Here is a 21,967-nt window from a genome sequence, read left to right as displayed (position 1 = left end):
CTATGCGGAAAAACTCGACTGGTGACTGTGGCGTCAGTGTCCTGCACCTCCTTGTGAGCTGCGTTTAGTTCAGATCAGTGTCGGATTTTGAAGGAAACACATTCATCCGAGAAAAGTGAAGTAATTATGACCAGCAGGCAAACAATCTGAGACTGCTCTTCAGTCGTGTCAAGTGTATGCTATTTCAAAGCAAGTGTTTCAGTCTTTGCGGTCAGTGTGTCTGAACTTGAAACAGTATGGTGACTGAGTAGGCCAACATGGATGGAAAACTTCGTGTACTTACCGGATGGACAGTTTTGTTTTCTCTTTCTGCTCTCATTTCTAGCGCTCCAAGGGGAGCGTTACTGTCTCTTCAACCGCAGCAAGGGCGCAATCAACGACGACACAATGAACCCGCAGAGTGGACATTTTGCTTTGAACATTTGTGCAGATGTAGAGACGATGTCGCTGATTGTTCTCAAAACCACGGCGGTCTGACTTTTATACCGAAACTCCCTGATTCAGTGAGGTTTGTCAACTTTTCATACAACAACATCGGCAATCTACCAGCTTACTTCTTCGCTAATGTGACAAACATAACAAGTGTTGATGTGAGCAACAATGCCTTGTCTCTGATCAGTACTCACGCTTTTAAATCCCTGAAGAATCTCACACGGTTGTATATCGGCGGCAACCCTGAACTCAGCTACAAAGTTCTGGACCCAGTATTCTCTCTTCCAACGCTGGAGACACTCGACATTAATGGTGGAAATCTTGGCCCAATTCCTAGCCGTTTTTTCCACGAGCATCGTTTGCCAAAAGTTCAGCAGTTGAATTTCTATGGCAACTATCTCGCACTAAATGACTTTACTAATTTGTCTGCACTGGACAGTCTAGTTGAATTGGATTTGGGCTATAACGACATAGAAGCCATGAAATCTCAGGGTGTGCTTAAAGTTCAGACAATTAAATTGGAGAAAAACTCGGTTTCTCGTTTTCCTGAGACTTGTAAGAATGAGTCATCTTTGTATCCTCTTCTGGCGCGCCTGATCTTGAGGCAAAACAGAATCGACAGTCTTGCGACGGAAATATGTCTGCCAGCATTGGAGTATCTGGACCTTGGACAGAACTCCATCTCCATGCTCCTGAAGGATGGTTTCAGGCATCAGCTCTTTCCTAGCCTGACAGAACTGTATCTGGATTCCATGGTCACTGGAATCGTACGCATAGAAACTTCAGCATTCAACAACCCTGCCCTAGAAGTCCTCTCGCTGGTTCAAAATAAACTTGACTTTGATCTTTTTGACGTTGACCCGGAAGCCTTTCACGGTTGTCTCGGCTTGGAAACATTGGTTCTCGACAAGAATTCTTTTTTGATGCTTGACAAGGAGATCTGCAGAAAGATGTTCCGCACTTTGTCTCATCTGCGCCGGCTGAGCCTCATGGACGTTGGAGTCGCGAGTCCTAACACTGACATTCTGTCGGAACTTGCAAACTTGTCTCACCTGTCATTGGCGAGGAACTTCATATCTGATATCCCAGATGGTGCATTTGACGATATGCCGAATCTGGTTTCCGTTGATTTAAGTAGCAACTACCTGACAAGAATACGAGAAACCAGTTTCAATGCAACTACATGCCAAAAATGGCAACATCTGGACCTTAGCGGCAATCCGTTTACGTGTTCCTGTGCTTTGCGATGGTTCTTCACATGGCTGAGAGAAGACCCAGGCCTGTTCAGCAATTCTACTTCTAACTACACTTGCTATTGCTATTTCTGTGATGACATCACAGGTGATGAACACACATTCTTTCTCAGTGACCAGGCGTGTCTTTTCAGCAGGGACACCTACGCTGGAATCGTTGGATTTGCAACGATTGCGCTTCTTGTATTGCTTTCTGTCTTATATTGCCTGCGAAGTCGTTTCCGAGTACGTAAGATGATCCGCAGAGCTTTGGGTGGAAACAACCACAACAACGACGAGGAGCAGTTGCTTGACCAAGCTCGCTACGAGTACGACCTGTTCGTGGTGTACGCCGAGGGCGACGAAGACTGGGTCCGCGGCAGCCTCATGCAGCAGCTGGAGGAGAGGAGGGGGCTACGTCTGTGCATCCACCAGCGAGACTTCCACCCCGGGAGACACATCCTGGACAACATCGAGAGCTGCGTGGAGGCCAGTCGCCGCGTGCTGGTGGTCTTCTCGCCTCACTTCGCCCTCAGCGAGTGGTGCCAGTTCGAGCTGACCTTGTGCCAGCGTCACGTGATGGACCGCGGCGACTACCTGCTGGTCGTCCTGCTGCGCGACGTCCCCGAGCGAGACCTGACCCCTGGCATGATGGCCATCATGCGCACGTACACCTACCTGCAGTGGTCACACCACCCTGAAGACCGAGCCTTCTTCTGGGACAACATGGGGCTCGCCCTCAACGCATGATTAATCCGGCACTGGCCATGATCTGTTGACGGATCAGGGCTCCAACATGGCCTTGTGCTCAGCCCTGGCTCTGGAACCGTCAGGAGTGTTAACTGTCGTGCAAAAGAGGGTTCGTGCTAAGAGCTAAAAGACCGGAAGGTTGTTCTTGGGCATGTCAACATCGTCAATGGCCAAGAGACTCATTTGAATACCGCTTATGACAACTACGTTTCTCTTTCCACATAAAGAAAAGGACATACAATAATTATCTCAGTGCTCTTCGCTCTTCCGCTTTATAGCTGCCCCGTTGTAAATGCGCATGTATTTTTCTTACAAATGAATGCAGTCTGGTGTCTGTTACCAAACGACGAAGACCTTATTTTAACAGTCTTAATAATACTGTAAAATGGAAATGTGGAAATCACAAACAAAAACTTCATTCAAGACATGAATTCGAGCGCTCTATGTTCTCGCCGCACAGTCTCCCTGTCCCTGGTCAAGAATGATTACCCTTTGGTGTTCAGTAAAACCATGGAAAAAGCGACCCCGCATTCCGTTAAAATGTGGTACTTTGTTAGAAACTAAGCTCACCCAGCCGCTACCTTTCCTCGGTCATAAAGTGGTTTGCATGTGAAATAAATGAAATTGCTTGTACGTGTTCTGCCCTACTGCACTGTCTCTACCCTTTTCACACCAAACACTTTAAACAACAGAATTTGGGAGGATACAGGCTTATTATTTCCTCAACCAAAAACAACATAATTCTTCACTTCAAATACATCAATACGAATCAACTTTTCAACACACAGTTCACACAATCTTTTAGCTTTCACTCAATACAAGTAAATACATATTATAAAGATACTTTCTCAAATATAGATTAACGCACAAAAGAAGGTACTGACAGACACTCACGAGTTCGAATCACGGCTCACTGCATGTCACCAGTTTCACTTCCTTGTGTCGCTGAATCCTCGTAGAATAATGAATTCCCAAACACTCTCGTGGTAGATGCCAACACACACCTTTCACGACAAAGATGATTATTCACCTTACAGATGCCTCACACACCTTTCACGTTTCTCCCCGAGAAACCCTTCCGCCATTAGCGAAACAACCGTCGTCAGCTACGACCGGTATCGATGAAGACTCCCTCGTCTAGTCATCCAGCGCCGATGTGGTCCCTTGCTCGCCACCATCGTTCCGCGCTCTTCCGTGTAAGGTCCCTCCCTGGTACACGCCATGGAAAACCCTCATGGAAACTCCTAAAGAATTTAACCAAGTCTTAATACAACATTCTCTAAAACCATCTCTTCTTCCGAACGTTCATGTACCAACTCATACATTCTCGTTCATTCTACGTTCACAGTCCGTCCACATTCAATATCCAAACTAATACTTAATCTATGAATAACACTCCCATACAAAGCATCACCGTCTTAAACATAACATAAATGCGTAATGTTCAAGAAATTCCCCATGAAAACCCGTGATACAATAACGCCCTCCACTCAGGCACTCCACATCTATGCAATCATTCAAAACCTCACTCAAAACACACCTCTTCCCTCACTAGTCCGTTAATGACCACACATCACCCTCTCCTGCTGGTCCTTGATCTGTCTCTTTCTTTCTCCTTCTTCTTCCCTTTCCAGCTCTATTCTTCTTCTCTCAACAAACTTTATGTATCCAATACTTTATTTATTTATTTACGACTGTTTTTCCGTCTAGAATGCATGTGCCTGTAGTTGGTATGAGTGAGTGCGTCGCGTTCTCGCTGTGCGCCTGTCTGCGAGTGTATGAGTCCTTGTCGATTTGTGTTTCGTATAATGTTCACTATGTATTTTATATTTTGTAAGCGCCTAGGGCTATATTTAGATTAGGCGCACAAATGTTCATAATAATAATAATAATAATACAATTACATCAAGAATTCTCTCAAAACTTCACACTAAGATTTAGTGCACGTTGTATACACTAACCTTTACACTGCAGCTATGTAATCAAACTTCAATAATATACAACATAATAAATCATTTACCTTAAGAGACCCGTCTCTTGAAAGAGTACTTGTTCCCAGAACAAGTCTGACACGCGCCGACAACCTTCCCGGTTGAAAATCTCAAACGCTGTGACGTTATTTACCCCAGACCAGCTACATGTCTCAAACACAGCTCATCTCAAACTAAAGCCAGTTTTGCGTGCAACGCACAAAACACGTGAATAACGCCCTCCAGTCTCTACGCCTCGCGCTAACACATTTAGGGAGGTTAAAATCACGACGTTGTTCAGACCACAAATTATGCTACTCACATCTTTGTGACAGTCAAACCTGGTATCTTTTTGAACTGCATAGGTCGCATGCAAAGGATATTGAGCCTTAAACCCCGGGCACAGCATCACCCGGGCTTTGCGATTACAGTGACAGTACGAAGAACCGGAGAAGTAAAGTTGAATGAATGTCCTGATTTTCCTGATGTACGGTCCAGACATGTGGAATTTTTCAATGTTTGTTTTGGTATTGATTTCTGACATATTCTTGTATGAATGTCGGGAAGATTTTTCCGAAATCCTTCTGTTACACAGACACACAAGCCTCTTATTGCCCGACATTCTGTTTATTTCTCTCCTTAGCAATCTTTGAACTTACATAAAAAGAATCTTTAAACATGTTTTTCCCGAAAGTTTCTGTTACATTGTGTCCTTGCAACCATTTGTACCGATTTTTTTTCTATTCGTATGCATGTAATTTAAGAGTAGTCCCTCCCAGTTTGGGGAGGGTTAAAATAAGGAAAGTATGACTTCATATGTATGCCTTTATCCCTGAAATAAAAATCTTATTCTCTCTCTCTCTCTCTCTCTCTCTCTCTCTCTCTCTCTCTCTCTCTCTCTGTATCCGGCTTTGTGTGTGTGTGTGTGTGTGTCTCTCTCTCTCTCTCTCTCTCTCTCTCTCTCTCTCTCTCTCTCTCTCTCAAATGTAGTGACTCGATGCAGGTCTGTCGTGCATGATGTTACGAATACTGTACAACGGTTCTTTTTTTCGGTGTTTCAGCAGCAATGTGGTGTTTGTGATTTCGTATCATAGTTTTGCCTCGTTTCCTTTTGTCTCTTTGTATCGTTATTTGGGCAGTTTAGATGACTGTGTTCGATGTATGTGTGCAAAAATATATTATACGTGTAATGTAGAGTGTAACCTCAGCGGGCAAGGTCGGGTTGCAGAACTCTATTACCGTCGAAAATATTTTTAAAAATGCATCTTATTTTATCTTTTATATTATCTGTGTGTGTGTGTGTGTGTGTGTGTGTGTGTGTGTGTGTGTGTGTCAGTGTGTGTTCGTGTGTGCGTGAGCGCGAGCGTGGGTGCCGTGCGTGCGTCATGTGTGTATGTGCGGCGTGCGATGTATATGTGTGTGCGTGCTTGTGTTCTTTTCTCGTGCGATTACCTTGTAGGCGTCTGGACTATCCAAGATCAGCAGAATGTTTTCCTGCTATTTTCACACGCGAAGTCGTCATACAAGCGAAATCAGAAGGAAAACCCCGGTCTGAACAAGTGGCGCGGACAAAATGAAATCGAATCAGCGGGTTAAATGGTCATTGGCTGGAACTTCAGCCTGGTAAACAAAGTTAATTATCCAGTGCCAATATCTAATCATCGCAGATGGAATAACTTTTATCAATGCTGAGACCGATTCGAGCGACACCAAATGACGGAATGTGCTCCAAATGTGCGCACAACTTGGTAATTTGTGTGGTATTTTGGTGGCTTGCTTTTTACCGGTCACTTTCAATTTTTAAATGGCCGCGCCGACGTTTTTCTTCAATACATGTACAACATGTAAATAAATGGATTTTAAAAAAATCATTCTGTTACTCGAATGGCGATTCAAATGAGTGTGTATGTATAAAAGAGCAACTTGAGTGACTGTGACACAAGTGTCACATAAAAAAGTTCCTAAATTTACAACACTAAAGTTCTAGGGCCGTGGGTGTGTTTGTAGATACGTGCAACAAAATTAATATCAAGCTTTGAGGGAAAAAGCATGTACCTTGCTTTGACTTTTACTAGTTTTAGCACCAAAACAATGCTGCTCTTTAACCCTCAAAACAAGGCCCAGAATGCACCAGATTGCACAGATTTTAACCTAGTTCGCGCGCCTGCTTTGCAGGCGCGCGCTTGTGGCTTCGCCACTTCGCTGATTTGCCCCCCCAAAAAAGGAGGAACCCCCCCCCCCCCCCCTTACAACTCATTTGGTCCGGCCCTGCTTTATCCTACATACGTGAGAGAGACACCCGTGGGATAATGATAGTTCAAATCACACGTGTGTATATCATGTAAATGAGGTCATGTCAAGCAAGTCTGGCAGGGACCTGTTTTTCCACTGCTTATGATGCCAAAGTCACCGAGACAAACGTCATTATAGAAACAAAAATTGCGCTCGCTAATTACCCTCGATGAATCTTTAGAACTAACACTTTCAGAGTGACGTTTCTTTGCTTTGACGTAATAGATTGCACGATGCTTTAGAAGAGATCGAGGTTCTAAAACAAGCGTCTTCAGTTTAGCTGCCTCGACTGCAGGACATTTTCAGTAAAATACACGTAAGTACAGTATGTAGGATAAACAAAATACTACATGGCTTACTGTTTCGTACCAGATTTACACTCGTTGCTTTTTCAAATAGTGAACAGCTCGCTTTCGCTCGCAGTTCAATATCAGTTTAAAACAAGAAATTCCTCCGAGGTAGGAAAAACACCCCCGTCCTTACCATTCTCACTGCCACCAACTGAGAAGGTTATTTCCCTTTGACCATTAATATGTCCCTCTATAAGTCCTTGTAGAATCTTAATCCACCAATAACTCCCTAACCGTGTGTTTGACTGGTCCCAATTTTTGTAAGGACCGTCTCAGGAATGTATAGAACCTGTTCACCAAGTTTGGTGACGATCGGTCCGTTCATTCTTGAGATCTATATGCGAACACAAACACACAAACACACAAACAAACAAACAAACACATCGACCGAATCCTATACACACCCCTATACCGGGGGTGTAAAAACAACTCGTGTAAATCTGGTACGACACAGCAAGCCATGTAGTATTCTCTATATAACAAGTGTTGACCTTAACGGGGTCAAGAAGCCGCCCTTGGTAATGACAGACAGACAGATTGAGGGAGATTTTTTTTTTAAAGGAAAAGTCCAAGGTTTTTAAATATGCCCAAAAACTTGAAAATCGAATGCCAAATGTTACAAACATCTCTGGAAAAATATTTTAAAAATTGAAAAAAAATTGTTGTTGTTGTAGTTGAAGATTTAGTGTTGCGGGGCTAACCAAGACAAGTCGCCTGGGGTCAAGTAGTGGTCACGTGGTTTTCGGTGCACTGTGACGTCGGTGCACTGTGACGTCACAAGTTATTGTGTTGATTCTACCACTAGTACCAGCTTGATTTTCACACAGAAAAGTCACCACTGTATGCCCGAAAAGAATGCCTCGGCGGAGAGCAGCCGCAAACTGCAACAACTCGTCAATGTCCCCAGGCATTTCATAGCACACTTTCCCTCATAAAACTCTGAGTCTCTTGTGGAAATGGAAGAGATGTGTGCAGCACAAGCGTGCAGATTTCAAAGTGTCGGGCACTTTCTGGACACAGATTTCGCCATTTTTCTGCAGCACAAAAGTTGGCGTTTCATCCCTGAAACAAATGTTTTGACCCCTGGCAGTGTCTTCCCTTCATAAAAGTCCAGAGAGGGCAGTATTACGACGAGCCATCGAAACTCCGAGGCGACATACGAACAGCGGATTATCTCACAAGAAGGAATGCGTTGAAGGTCAGAGTACATGCTTTTTATATTTAGTCAAGTTTTGACTAAATATTTTAACATCGAGGGGGAATCGAAACGAGGGTCGTGGTGTATGTGTGTCTGTGCGTGTGTGTGTGTGTGTGTGTGTGTGTGTAGAGCGATTCAGACTAAACTACTGGACCGATCTTTATGAAATTTGACATGAGAGTTCCTGGGTATGAAATCCCCGAACGTTTTTTTCATTTTGTTGATAAATGTCTTTGATGACGTCATATCCGGCTTTTCGTGAAAGTTGAGGCGGCACTGTCACGCCCTCATTTTTCAACCAAATTGGTTGACATTTTGGTCAAGTAATCTTCGACGAAGCCCGGACTTCGGTATTGCATTTCAGCTTGGTGGCTTAAAAATTAATTAATGACTTTGGTCATTAAAAATCTGAAAATTGTAAAAAAAAAAAATAAATGTATAAAACGATCCAAATTTACGTTTATCTTATTTTCCATCATTTGCTGATTCCAAAAACATATAAATATGTTATATTCGGATTAAAAACAAGCTCTGAAAATTAAATATATAAAAATTATTATCAAAATTAAATTGTCGAAATCAATTTAAAAACACTTTCATCTTATTCCTTGTCGGTTCCTGATTCCAAAAACATATAGATATGATATGTTTGGATTAAAAACACGCTCAGAAAGTTAAAACAAAGAGAGGTACAGAAACGCGTGCTATCCTTCTTAGCGCAACTACTACCCCGCTCTTCTTGTCAATTTCACTGCCTTTGCCATGAGCGGTGGACTGACGATGCTACGAGTATACGGTCTTGCTGAAAAATGGCATTGCGTTCAGTTTCATTCTGTGAGTTCGACAGCTACTTGACTAAATATTGTATTTTCGCCTTACGCGACTTGTTTTCATGCATACGTAAACATTGTTTTGCTGCGCAGCGAATACGAATTGGTGCAGAACAGTGTGTCTGGGTCCAGCTGATATTCGCTGGAGTACAGATGCGCCACAGGCTAGATCTACAGAGTTACAGAACGGTCTTAGTTGAGCTAAGAGAAAGAGTAAAATGTAGTCAGGGTTGTGGACACGTAAGACAATGCGTGTGTCACGTTATCTATTCTATTCAGTCGCAAACTATCCCCTGATATCAATTCATGAAATTGGCAGCGTTTGCTGGAATCATGGTTTAATGCTATTTTTACCAGATCTAAACTTTTGGTGGATGTGCAACCGGTAAGGTAAACAGACACCTGCGTACAAGAAGATTACGAATTGTGCAGGGAATTAATCTTTCTGCATTGACTGAGAGACGCAAAACCAGTCTAATTGCTACAACATGGATACACATCCAGACGACTTCCAGAGGGTGTCTAAATGTTCAGTGTACTGTATAGATCAGAAGCATACTTTCGAATTGATTTATACTCACACTCATTTTCTCTCTTCTTTTACTTCCAGACCTTTCATCATCACTCACGGCCACTGGTCAGAACAGGTCACTAGACACTGACACCGTGACCATTCCAGATTTCCCGGTTCTCCGTGATCACAACGCAACTGTTGACCAGTCCTGTTCCTACCGTCCAGAATCACCACAGGAGAAAACCAACGTGCCATTCATCGTAAGATTTTTGTTTTGTTTTGAAAATTAGTGCCTTATTCTAGCTTTGCAAAAAAAACGAGAAAGTGTCTTTGACAGATACCATCCAAATAATACATTATGAAAACAAGTACAAGTTCATTTCTACTCATGTTAATCGTTTATGCTTTCTGTGCTGAGCGACATATGGATTGAATTTCTTAAGTAACTCACCTCCCGTCAACCTGCAAAACTATATCTGTCGAAGTAGTTTCAAATAAAGTTAGTATGCTTCCGAATAAAAAATATAAAAAAGGGTATTTTCTGAAAATTTTAATTATAGACCAAAACAAAACATTCACGAGTATGTTGTTGACCTGATGGTCTTTATGGTAGACAGCAAGAGTTGCATGTTCAAGAAGTTTAAGCAGTACATTTGAAAGAGCAAGGTAATTTAAGGTGGTATAATGTTAATGGTAGGTTCCACTGTAAGGCGACATGGAGGGTATCTTTGACGGACTCATTCAACATTCATACAGGGATCGCGCTAGCTTTTTAAAAAACGCGTAAGTCATACGCAACGAAACGAAAAAACCGCGTCACGGACCAATATTTTTGCGTACTACGAAAACACGTACAGACACAAACAAAACACGCACGAAAGACCTAAATACGGCGAGTTTTCCTGTCGAACTCCGCGCACGCCTGTCGAATAACACCCCTGCTGTCTCCAACCTTCGGGCCTTGCGAGTTTGTTTCCCGCTCTAATACGACTAGACACACTTTCCGCCTTTTGGAAGCGCGAGATGGGAGAGCAGCTAATGTCTGTTTCATTATCCGACAAGACATTATCTGGTAATACCCTCGTTACGTTCGTTTGCGATACTTCGATGCAAAAAGAAACGGACTTTAGTTTTGACGCGCAGATTTCATGTGTGTCGTCACTTCTCAAGCCCTATAGTCAGTTTCAGGATCGGGTGATTATTAAGTCAGAGCAAAAGCGCTGCGTGAAGACAAGAAAAAGTTACAATATTTTTGCGTATGGCTTACGCGGCGCGGCGAAAAAAACGCGTCAGCGACTTTTAAAATGCGTCAAATACGCAAAAATCGTGCGTAAACGCGATCCCTGTTCATACCCATGCACATCACCTCAAACACATAAGCTTTGTTCTTGAGTCAAATTTATTGGCTTCATAAATATTGTGAATTTGTGTCCGTTTGCAGATTGGCTTATCTATGAATTTTTTCGAAAATATCTTGCGATCTACGTACGCATAATGTGACACGTGAAGAAGAACATAAAAAGTTCGTCAAAAGGAATCTAATTTGCATTTCAACCCATTTGCCTTCCTTATTGTTAATTTTTTCTTCATAAAGACTACTTGAAATAAACAAAATGTTTAACCATTTCAAGGCCTCTGAACACGTTTAAAAAAAATGCAGGTCTTTGCTCACTATATATCAGATCTGCCAAGGCTCAGTTTACACAGGAAAAATCATCTGTCGACTTGAACACATACCAATAATCAACAGCCTCACTGCTTCTTGGAGCTGGATTTTGTGTGTGGAATGAATTACACATGTGGCGTTTTAGAATATAATTCATAGAAGATGTACATTCGTGCAGAAAGGCTTTAATTTAATAATTAGGTCTTCGTGATGTTCTCTTAAAATAACTAACATGTGTTCCCTTTACCGGGCCTCTGAACCAGTTTTGTGAATATGCAGGTTAAACTCGTGCTTTTTCTGTGTTATCAGTGTATTTCTCATCCAGGCATGGATGCGTCCTCTTAAGTGGACAGCCCTTCCCGTGTAAACGATTGAGTTCAAAATCTCAAATCTTACCAGGCTTTTACATGGGATATGGCCATCCTTCCGTTTTGAAAAATACCAGAAATGAACACTCTGTATGGGTACTCTCTTTGGGAATGTAGAATTTTATGAATTAATTTCTTTAACGCCACACGTGTAGAACATTCCCTAAAAAAATCCCGGCAGCTCCAAAAACCAGTCAGGATGTTTATTCCTGGTATATGTTCAAGTCAAGAGATTTTTTTTTTCTATGTAAAAGTTTTCGCAGATCTGTGTAGTGAGCAATCCTGTTTTGAAAAAGGACGTGCCTTTAAGCCTGTATAGACGGTTTGATTGTTGAGATACCTGGTGGCAATGACAACACGGGTGGCGAGAGGAAGTAATGCACAGATGACAACAAACCGACCTGCATTTAAAAAAAAAAGTTAGGAGGCCTTGATAGGGGGAAACATTTTGTTAATTTCCAGAATCTTTATGAAGAAATAATGAACGAGAAGAAAGTCTGGCCTTGAAGTAAATGCAAATTAAACTATGTATACTTTTGACAAACTTTTTCTGTTCTTATTCACATGTTAAAATGTGTGCAGAGATCGTTAGTTACTTCCAAACAACCATGTTTCAGGCAACAGGCAAACGGACAATACTGGACACAGGCTATACTGACCGGCTCATGGACTGACTACCTGATGCAGGAGTAGACCAACAGTGGAAAAAGTCTGGAACAAAATGTTGCAGAATGTAAACCATGTACCGGACCACGTGACAACCCAGTATCATCTTCAAACCATGCAGGAATCTGTTCAACACAGTCACACGATTTGTAAAAGTATATTTCAGCCTTCTGTAGCTCAGGGAGTTTGAACCCCACTCTTCATCCGTTTGGGAAAGTATTTCTGATTGTTTTGACTGCACAGGTTGGTAATGGTACTCTGATGCTTCTGCCGAGAAACCCCACTCGCTAGCGCACCAGCTGCCTGTTATGGGTAAGCGACGTGCCTGTATTTCCTGCAAAGCAAGACAGAATAAAACAGCAGCTTAGTTTGAGCTTTTAAGACATTCGTACAAGAGAAAACGTGTACGTGTTTGTTTGGAGAGGGTGGATAGAATCATAAGACACGCTGTGTCTATGTGACGTAGAGCAGGTTTTCAAATTCATGCTGAAGCACTGTGTGATCGCTATTTTTTTTGGGCATATATCTTACCTTGATTTCAGATAGACTGGGAACCGAAATGAGGATGTTTACACGAATAAACTATGCTGATATGTATGTGTTTAGAAATAAAGAATAGTTTTAATGATATATGATGGTGTTGTTTTTTTAACCCAATGTGATATTTTCGTATTTGAAAACAAATTGTACACTCTGTTGTCAATTTTACTTTCAGATAAATAAATTTATCATAATGGAAATCATCTGTTTGTGTTGTGTTACTTACCATTTTGATCAATGTTGAGTCGTCCATATTCCTGTGTGTACGCATAGTATGCAGTTTGAAGGTAGTAGATGTCCGAGCAAACATAGGAGGATGTGCTGTTAGGCTGTCTATCTCCTCATCCAGGTTTTCCAGATACATTGTATTTGAATTTCGTTCCCTCTTGGAGTTTCTGCACTGACACCTGATAAGCAAAATACACGTATCACTCTGTGATCATGGCAACATGTATCATCTGTATGCCCCGTTCAAAAATTACCTTGAGATTCTAAGGTATACACAGAAATTGCACTGGATCACAAAAACAACACGAACAGTAGTACATAAAATGTATATATATTCAGTTTAAAAATTCATGCAATGAGAGTCAATAACCCGATTTAACCCCAGGTAGATTCAGGGTTTCACTGACTGAATCTCATATGGTTGCTTTTCGGCACACACCACACATTTTTAATGGGACTGTGAGGTTTTGTTAATACAGTAAAATAATATAGTAGCAACGTACTGTCTGTTCGTGACGTTTGAGAATACCGATCTATGCACTAACGCATTGTCTTTTTGTAGTGTAACTGTCCGACATTGCGTACTCCTAAAAATCAATGATCAAAAGTTTGAACTGCTGTAATCGTGTTTCAGCATATGTCTGACAGTGCTTATTTGCTTCCAAAACGGCTTGCGATATCACTAGCCATCAGCGTTTCGCCACTGCTCAGAAAATCTTATGATTTCAGATCTAGTTTGAGATCGGAAATCACGTGTGCTCGTTTAAAAAACTAAATTCATTTATTACTTCCCTTTGACCGTTTCGCAAGAAAAATGTCAGGATCACTATTAGTATTAGCACATGAAAGCAGCCCACCGCCATTTAAAAAAAGTTTCACTGTTTAGTGGTGTCGATGTCATGTAGTGTCTTACTGTCGCAAATAAAAATACCAGGATAATTGCAGTTTTGTCCGCAAGAAACAGACTTTGCGCAATGTTAACTTGCTGTCTACATGTTTCGTTGTGTGACTGAAAAAGTACTCAGAATTCCAAGAGAAAATAAGGATAGTCGCGTGTGAACATCACTGTGGAAACATTTATTCTAAACTGGGCAGTTCAAGGACGAAATCCTTGATTAAAGATAGGAAAATAAACAACACCAGATGCCTGAAATAATAGCATAAATCAATGATCTTTACATGCTTACACTGATCTGTGGAAGCACATCAACTGATCTGTGAAAAACACACCTGACTTCGATCTAGCATGCAAGAGGTAGCGACTACGGACTAGTAGTGTGTCAACATCACAACAAAGAGAATCTTACCATTTCGTATTGCCGCTTATGCTGGCTCTGTTTCAAGCAGTTCCTTGTGGCCTCGCCAGCATTTTGACGACGAAGAGGCTCAAACGGGCACGCTAAAACCTCAGGCTGGCTGAAAACCGGTCCGTATTCCACTTGTCTTCCTCACTGCTTGAGCCGGCCATGTTTGTTGTTCAAGGCTCGTGACGTAGCACACGTATGTGCACAAGGTCATGAGCCAAGACTGCGCGCGCGATGGAACGATTCAGAACAACCAAAAACGAGTCAAAGTATACTTTTTGGATTTCTGTGTTCATTTTTACACACGCATTTGTGGTTGATGAATTAAGAGGGTCAACATATCAAAAGTGACCCTAAACCTTGGACTTTTCCTTTAAATGAATAAAAAAAAATTTTTTTTAAAGTAAATAAATACATTTTAGAAAGAATTAATTTAAAAAAAATTAAATTAATAAATTAATAAATAATTTTAACAAAATTGACCGAGCTCTTTACACGTGGAGACATGGTAAACAAACACCTGAAACCCGGACAAACAGGCAGGGCAAATCCAGTAAGCACCCTTTACAGGGCGGCTTAATAATCCAACGCATGTTCGCATGCTGTCAGTGATAGAACGAGACCAGAAGGGAAGTAACTCATTACTGCCTCTTTCCAAAGTAAATGACGTACACACTTTTGCGTCACTTAACCTTCACAGTACCAATGATATTACTCATGAACAGCCCATACTTTCTAAAGAAATATTCAACATAAAAAGTATCCTTCTACACAACCCACGCCATCCAAATAGAAATAAACAAAGTAAAATGCCTTCTTTAATTCAAAAGTGGGTCGTCCACAACCCACCACATATAGACTGTGTAGTTCAAATGACGTCACTATTTATTTGTTTATTTACGGAATAATTCTTCAAAAATCGGTCGTTATGAAGGATCTATGGTGTTTGAGATTTACATGAAGTCTCGATCAAAAATCCATGTCCCACCCCATATTACCAAGGGCGGGCTTCTTGACCCGTTAAGGTCAACACTTGTTTTTGTCCGGAGTTCTAATCCAACGCATGCTGTCAGTGATAGAACGAGACTCGAAGGGAAGTAACTCGGAGTTCTGGGTGCGGGAATTCCCGCAAACGTATTGAGTCTGTCAGTGGGTTTCGTCCCCTGGCTCGGTTTGTAAAAGCGTTAAAAGCTAATATCTTCCGTTTGACTACCGTTATGAATGTAATTTTTTGCATACACCCGTCTAACCCTATTCCTAACAATTTCACGAAATTTGAGCTTAATTGACCCAGAGATACAAGTATTACCCGACAAACACCGATCGACCGACCCGCCCGCCCGCGCCCGCCCGTGTGTGTGTGTGTGTGACTTGAGGCGAGGAAGCTTTGAGCGTATACTGCTAGTTTTAGTGAATGTATTTTTAAACTTATGCTGTCCAGTGTTGTTTTTAAATTAATGTTGTTGATCAGTTTGTATAAATGATGCGGGTGTTGGTGTATATGGCTGGATTGAAATGTTTCTTAACCGCAATGTCATCACAAGTTCCCAACCTTGGGCAATTAAAGATTCTGTATTCTGTATTCTAAGGACGAAAAGCATGTCAGTTTCTTGCATGTGACGAAAATTGGTGGTGAAATTTCCAAATATTGAATAAGAAGGGAAACATTTTAGGATGAATCAAATTTCTAAGTTAAATACAAAAAATTGGTTGGACAAATTTGGCCCCATGAATGTAAGGTACCCAAGGTCGCTCATCAGTACTATCAAAGGGTGTTTTTTTGTTCACTGAGTGTGGAGTTTATATTATACAAGATCAACGAGTCCGAGGATCGAAATATGACCACGGGGAAAGATGTCATCGTCACACCGGCAGACAGGCAGACCAGACGAACAACAGCATCAAGCCGGCCGTGAATTTCTGTGGTGTCACCGGAACTCTTTCTTTGTTTAAGTGTTTGTTTGCTTGCTTGTTTGTTCAAGTATTAAAGGCACAGTAAGCCTCCCGTAAACCATCACAGAGCTCCCCGAGCGTCTAAATACAGTACAAGCATACTTCCATTTGAACGCTCACCGAACGGGAACATCCTGGCTGCTTTCTGTCGAGCGTGAGACATTTTCCAAGAATTTATTTTCGTGGACTTGGCCCTGAAGAACAATGGCGCCTCGTTTTTGCGCTAGACCTAACTTTTAAAATCTAAATAATAAATTGACAGCTGGTTACACAAACATTCTTTAATCATAAAAGAATTCGTTTTTCATCAAGACAAGATCAGAACAATTCGAAGTTGTGAAAGTTTAAAAAAAAGAAAAGCCCGGAAGCAGGGTCACGCAAGGGTCGTAGCAGACGACGGCCCGGTTTATCAGTGCAAATCGCCGTTCCTCTCAACAGTCAAAAGCCATCGCTGGAGTTCTTGTGAACCACAGCCGTTGTTTCGTGCATAAAAAACGTGCTATTGTCTATAAGCTCACGTCGAGTCGCATTCAAATGACTAACTATGACGACTGCATTGTGAAAAGGGGGAAAACTGGATCACACGGGTTCACGATGGCTCAGGGGTAAGATAAACCACGCAAAAATAAATTCTTTGAAAATTGTTCGCTCTTTACGGAGGGCACCTAGGATGTTCTCAATTGGTGAGTGTTTAAATGAAAGGATGTTTGTACTGTGTGTAAAAGCCTGACAGTATCTGTGATGGTTTACGGGAGGCTTACTCTGCCTTTAATGATGACTGTGAACTCTTTGCTGACGATACGACCCTACACACTACTGATAAAAAATTAGACAAAGTTTATTCATCGTTGCAGAACAGTGTAGATGATCTCATTCATTGGACGGAGTATAACCACATGAGTCTTCACCCTAATGTAACCGAGTGCCGAAACACTACGATCACCTCGGGAAGCGAAGTGCAATCAAACAGGATTGAAAATGTTAGGGCTAATTTCTTAGCCCTATAAAAACTGTTATGCAAACCCGAAGGTTTCCATGAACATACAGACAATCGGAAACCACCAGACCCCATCACAAACAGAACTCTACAATCCACAGGTGTTGACTTTAAAGGCCAACAACTCGGGTGCAGAGTCTGCTGTGAAAGGAGCGGTGGCCTCCCCTGTCACAATCGCCCCCGTTTGAAATGAACTTCGTCCCGAAGTTCCGAACCGGGGGACCACTGTCCATCCCAAGTTCGCAGAATGGGAACAGCACAAAAATGTTCAGTGGTCATATTATGCCATTACCTGAACATATCATGCCGAGTCCCATTTCTGCTCGCAAGCGCCAGTGCCGAGTGCCGAAACACTACGATCACCTCGGGAAGCGAAGTGCAATCAAACAGGATTGAAAATGTTAGGGCTAATTTCTTAGCCCTATAAAAACTGTTATGCAAACCCGAAGGTTTCCATGAACATACAGACAATCGGAAACCACCAGACCCCATCACAAACAGAACTCTACAATCCACAGGTGTTGACTTTAAAAGCCAACAAGTCGCGTAAGGCGAAATTACTACATTTAGTCAAGCTGTGGAACTCACAGAATGAAACTGAACGCACTGCATTTTTTCACAACTGTTTTTCACAACAGCACGCTTTACTGTACCTCTCTTCGTTTTAACTTTCTGAGCGTGTTTTTAATCCAAACATATCATATCTATATGTTTTTGGAATCAGGAACCGACAAGGAATAAGATAAAATTGTTTTTAAAACGATTTCGGAAATTTAAATTTAATCATAATTTTTATATTTTTAATTTTCAGAGCTTGTTTTTAATCCGAATATAACATATTTATATGTTTTTGGAATCAGAACATGATGAAGAATAAAATAAAAGTAATTTTAGATCGTTTTATGAAAAATAATTTTAATTACAATTTTCAGATTTTTAATGACCAAAGTCATTAATTAATTTTTAAGCCTCCATGCTGAAATGCAATACCGAAGTCCGGCCTTCGTCGAAGATTGCTTGGCCCAAATTTCAATCAATTTGATTGAAAAATGAAGGTGTGACAGTGCCGCCTCAACTTTTACAAAAAGCCGGATATGACGTCATAAAAGACATTTATCGACAAAATGAAAAAAACGTCTGGGGATTTCATACCCAGAAACTCTCATGTAAAATTTCATAAAGATCGGTCCAGTAGTTTAGTCTGAATCGCTCTACACACACACACACACACACACGCACAGACAGACAGACAGACAGACAGACACACACACACTTACACCACGACCCTCGTCTCCATTCCCCCTCTACGTTAAAACATTTAATCAAAACTTGACTAAATGTAAAAATGGAGCAATCTGGTGCAATCTGAGCCATCATTTTTCTTTATTTTCAAATTATTTTTTTATATATATTTTTTAGGCGCCCCCCTAGATCCGCCTCTGATCATAATGTGCCTGGTGTAGTTTTTGCTGCTGTTGTCTTACAGTATGTACCAGCTGATCTGGTAGAGCCTTACAGAAACACCATTGTGCCTCTTGCAGACATCTTGACACCCAACCAGTTTGAACTAGAGTGAGTCCCTCCCTCCCTTCTCTCTCTCTCTCTCTCTGTCTCTGTCTCTGTCTCTCTCTCTCTCTCTCTCTCTATTTCTCTCTCTATTTCTCTCTCTCTCTCTGTCTCTGTCTCTGTCTCTCTCTCTCTCTCTCTCTCTCTTCTCTCTCTATCTATTTCTCTCTCTATTTCTCTCTCTCCGTCTGATTTGGACTCTGATTCAAGTTGTTTACAGTGCTAAGTCAAACAAATCAATGAGAATAAAATGATTAAGACAAAACAAGAGTATAGTAGGGTAAACATGCAGCCATAGCATGTCACACAGAAAGGAGCATAACATGAATAAGCGGCTTTTATGTTCACTTGGTTAATCTAGCTGTCGTCTCGTCGGTTATGATACGAGTATGTACCCGTGCGTTTCAGACTGTTGACAGAAAGGAAAGTGACGAACGAACACGAGGCGCTTGAGGCCATGGGACGGCTGCATGACAAAGGCGTAGGGACGGTGGTCCTAAGTAGTACCGACTTTGCCACTGAGGGAACCCTCGTTGCTCTGGCCAGCACCAATAAAGGTAGGTCCTTGCCTCTACAAGGTATAAATGTGTGCCCTGGGTGTGGTTTTTTTCTTCTCAGTTGCTTTATTTAAAATAAAAACAAGTCGCGTAAGGCGAAAATACAATATTTAGTCAAGTAGCTGCCATTTTTCAGCAAGACCGTATACTCGTAGCATCGTCAGTCCACCGCTCACGGCAAAGGCAGTGAAATTGACAAGAAGAGCGGGGTAGTAGTTGCGCTAAGAAGGATAGCACGCTTTTCTGTACCTCTCTTTGTTTTAACTTTCTGAGCGTGTTTTTAATCCAAACATATCATATCTATATGTTTTTGGAATCAGGAACCGACAAGGAATAAGATGAAAGTGTTTTTAAATTGATTTGGACAATTTAATTTTGATAATAATTTTTATATATTTAATTTTCAGAGCTTGTTTTTAATCCGAATATAACATATTTATATGTTTTTGGAATCAGCAAATGATGGAGAATAAGATAAACGTAAATTTGGATCGTTTTATAAATTTTTATTTTTTTTTACAATTTTCCGATTTTTAATGACCAAAGTCATTAATTAATTTTTAAGCCACCAAGCTGAAATGCAATACCGAACCCCGGGCTTCGTCGAAGATTACTTGACCAAAATTTCAACCAATTTGGTTGAAAAATGAGGGCGTGACAGTGCCGCCTCAACTTTCACGAAAAGCCGGATATGACGTCATCAAAGACATTTATCAAAAAAATGAAAAAAACGTTCGGGGATTTCATACCCAGGAACTCTCATGTCAAATTTCATAAAGATCGGTCCAGTAGTTTAGTCTGAATCGCTCTACACACACACACAGACAGACAGACGCACATACACCACGACCCTCGTTTCGATTCCCCCTCGATGTTAAAATATTTAGTCAAAACTTGACTAAATATAACAACCGTCGGGTGCAGAGTCTGCTGTGAAAGGAGCGGTAGCCTCCCCTGTCACACTAAAAAGACCAAATACATGTTAATAACAACAAGACAAAAGAGACAAAACATACGAAACAATCCTCATTCCATATTAATTGGTAACGACGCAATAGAGGAGGTTGGAGATCATAAAGTTTTGGGAGTAAATATCGATAATAATTTGTCTTGGGCCCATCATGTTCGGTCGTTCAATGCCGAGAAAAATATATCAGTTAAATAGAATTAAACACTTTCTAGATCAGCACTCAAGGTTATATAGAGCTTAAACAATGACCACGAGTTGACTGATTACTGGAAAATAAACCACTCGTGGGTATTTGCAGCCGCTTGGTAATTCACTTGTGTGTGCCGCATAATACAAACCATCACAGATTATTGTTCGACCATCTGGGACTCTGCCAGTGCTAATATTTTAAAACCATTGTATAGTTTACATAGGCGAGCGCTAAAACTAATTTTACTGAAACAATCCAGTCTTGTATTTGATGATTATAAGAAACTTAAGATTCTCCCATTAAAAGAAAGATTTAAATTAAATGAAGGCGTGCTCCTTCACAAAATACTTTCCGGCCGTGCACCACGAACTTTCGTTGCAAACTTTAAAGTCAAACCAAACCGAAAGTTTAACGTCCCAATTCCAAGGATAGATCTCTTCAAGTCAAGCTTAGCCTATTCTGGTAGCGTCCTGTGGAATTCTCTCCCGGAATTTGTGAGAGTCCCAATACTTTAAAAAAACACCTTTCATTGTATTTAATGTTAAATTACGAAAAATCACAGTGATGGAAGACTTCGTTTAGTTATATTTTCATTTGTCCAAAGCATCAGTGTTCATTATATCCACACAAAAACACTCACAGCTTTAATAACACATTTACTCATGCATGTGTATTCAGCATTGTTTTCACTACGTTACATATATTTGTGTATAATATGTAATAAAATTATGTAAATATTCATATGTTGTTGTTTTTCTCTACCTTTTTTTCTACGTGAATATCCGTGTAAATATGTGATTAGATTAGTCCCCTCTCTGGGCGAGGGCTGGTTAAAAAAAAGCTCGTTGTATTGCTTATGCCACAACCCTCGAAAAATAGAATTTGATTTGATTTGATTTGAAGTTACAGTGTATCAAGTTGTAGAACCGCTTGGTGGGTTTGGGGGATAATAGACTTGGACGATAGCCTGGACGCCCAATATACCCAGGCAGTTTTTGTATAATATATTATTTTAATCTTTTTTGTTGTTGTCTCGTTGTTGTTGTTGTTCAGTCGGTTCTAATATTAAATCACCATTGTTTAATTTCGCAATGTCAGTTGGAGAAAAAAAGACGAAAGAGTAATAAAACCATGTCAGTGCAAATTGCAACACACTTGTGAATGAGTTTTAACTCAGTGACTGAGTCAGTAACTTGACTGAGTTAGTTGTGTGTGCGTGTGTGTGAGTGACGTGTGTGTGTGTGTGTGTGTGTGACGTGTGCGTGTGCACCGACCGCAATCTTCTCACCTCTCTGCTGGATTGCCCTCGTATGGGCTAGCCGAGACCAATAACTTCCGCGATCTTCATACAGAAGAGTCACAAAAGAGCATAGCTCCCTTCTTCATACAAAGAG

The 21,967-nt window shown here is 41.1% G+C and overlaps 1 protein-coding gene and 1 long non-coding RNA gene across 2 annotated transcripts; one reads left to right on the top strand and one right to left on the bottom strand.

The window, feature by feature from the left end:
* Positions 1-3,004, top strand: LOC138962515 (toll-like receptor 2 type-2). Its single transcript, XM_070334355.1, has one exon. It carries the CDS (start codon positions 258-260, stop codon positions 2,412-2,414), a length of 2,157 nt encoding a protein of 718 aa, XP_070190456.1. The 5' UTR covers positions 1-257; the 3' UTR covers positions 2,415-3,004.
* Positions 3,005-10,948: 7,944 nt separating this feature from the next.
* On the bottom strand, positions 10,949-14,713 carry LOC138962514 (uncharacterized). The gene is made up of 3 exons (XR_011454536.1): positions 14,344-14,713; positions 13,035-13,215; positions 10,949-12,602 (listed from the first exon to the last, which is right to left on the bottom strand). It is a non-coding gene; the product is annotated as an uncharacterized lncRNA (long non-coding RNA).
* Between the last annotated feature and the right edge of the window lie 7,254 nt (positions 14,714-21,967).

Source organism: Littorina saxatilis, linkage group LG3 (assembly GCF_037325665.1).
Source record: "Littorina saxatilis isolate snail1 linkage group LG3, US_GU_Lsax_2.0, whole genome shotgun sequence".
In the NCBI taxonomy this organism is placed as follows: Eukaryota; Metazoa; Mollusca; class Gastropoda; order Littorinimorpha; family Littorinidae; genus Littorina; species Littorina saxatilis.
The sequence above is the reverse complement of the archived record's forward strand: the minus strand, read 5'-3'. Positions and strand labels throughout refer to the sequence as shown.

What these genes read in the sequence shown, in the direction of transcription:
- LOC138962515 (XM_070334355.1), top strand. Translation starts at nt 258, where the DNA reads ATGGATGGAAAACTTCGTGTACTTACCGGATGGACAGTTTTGTTTTCT.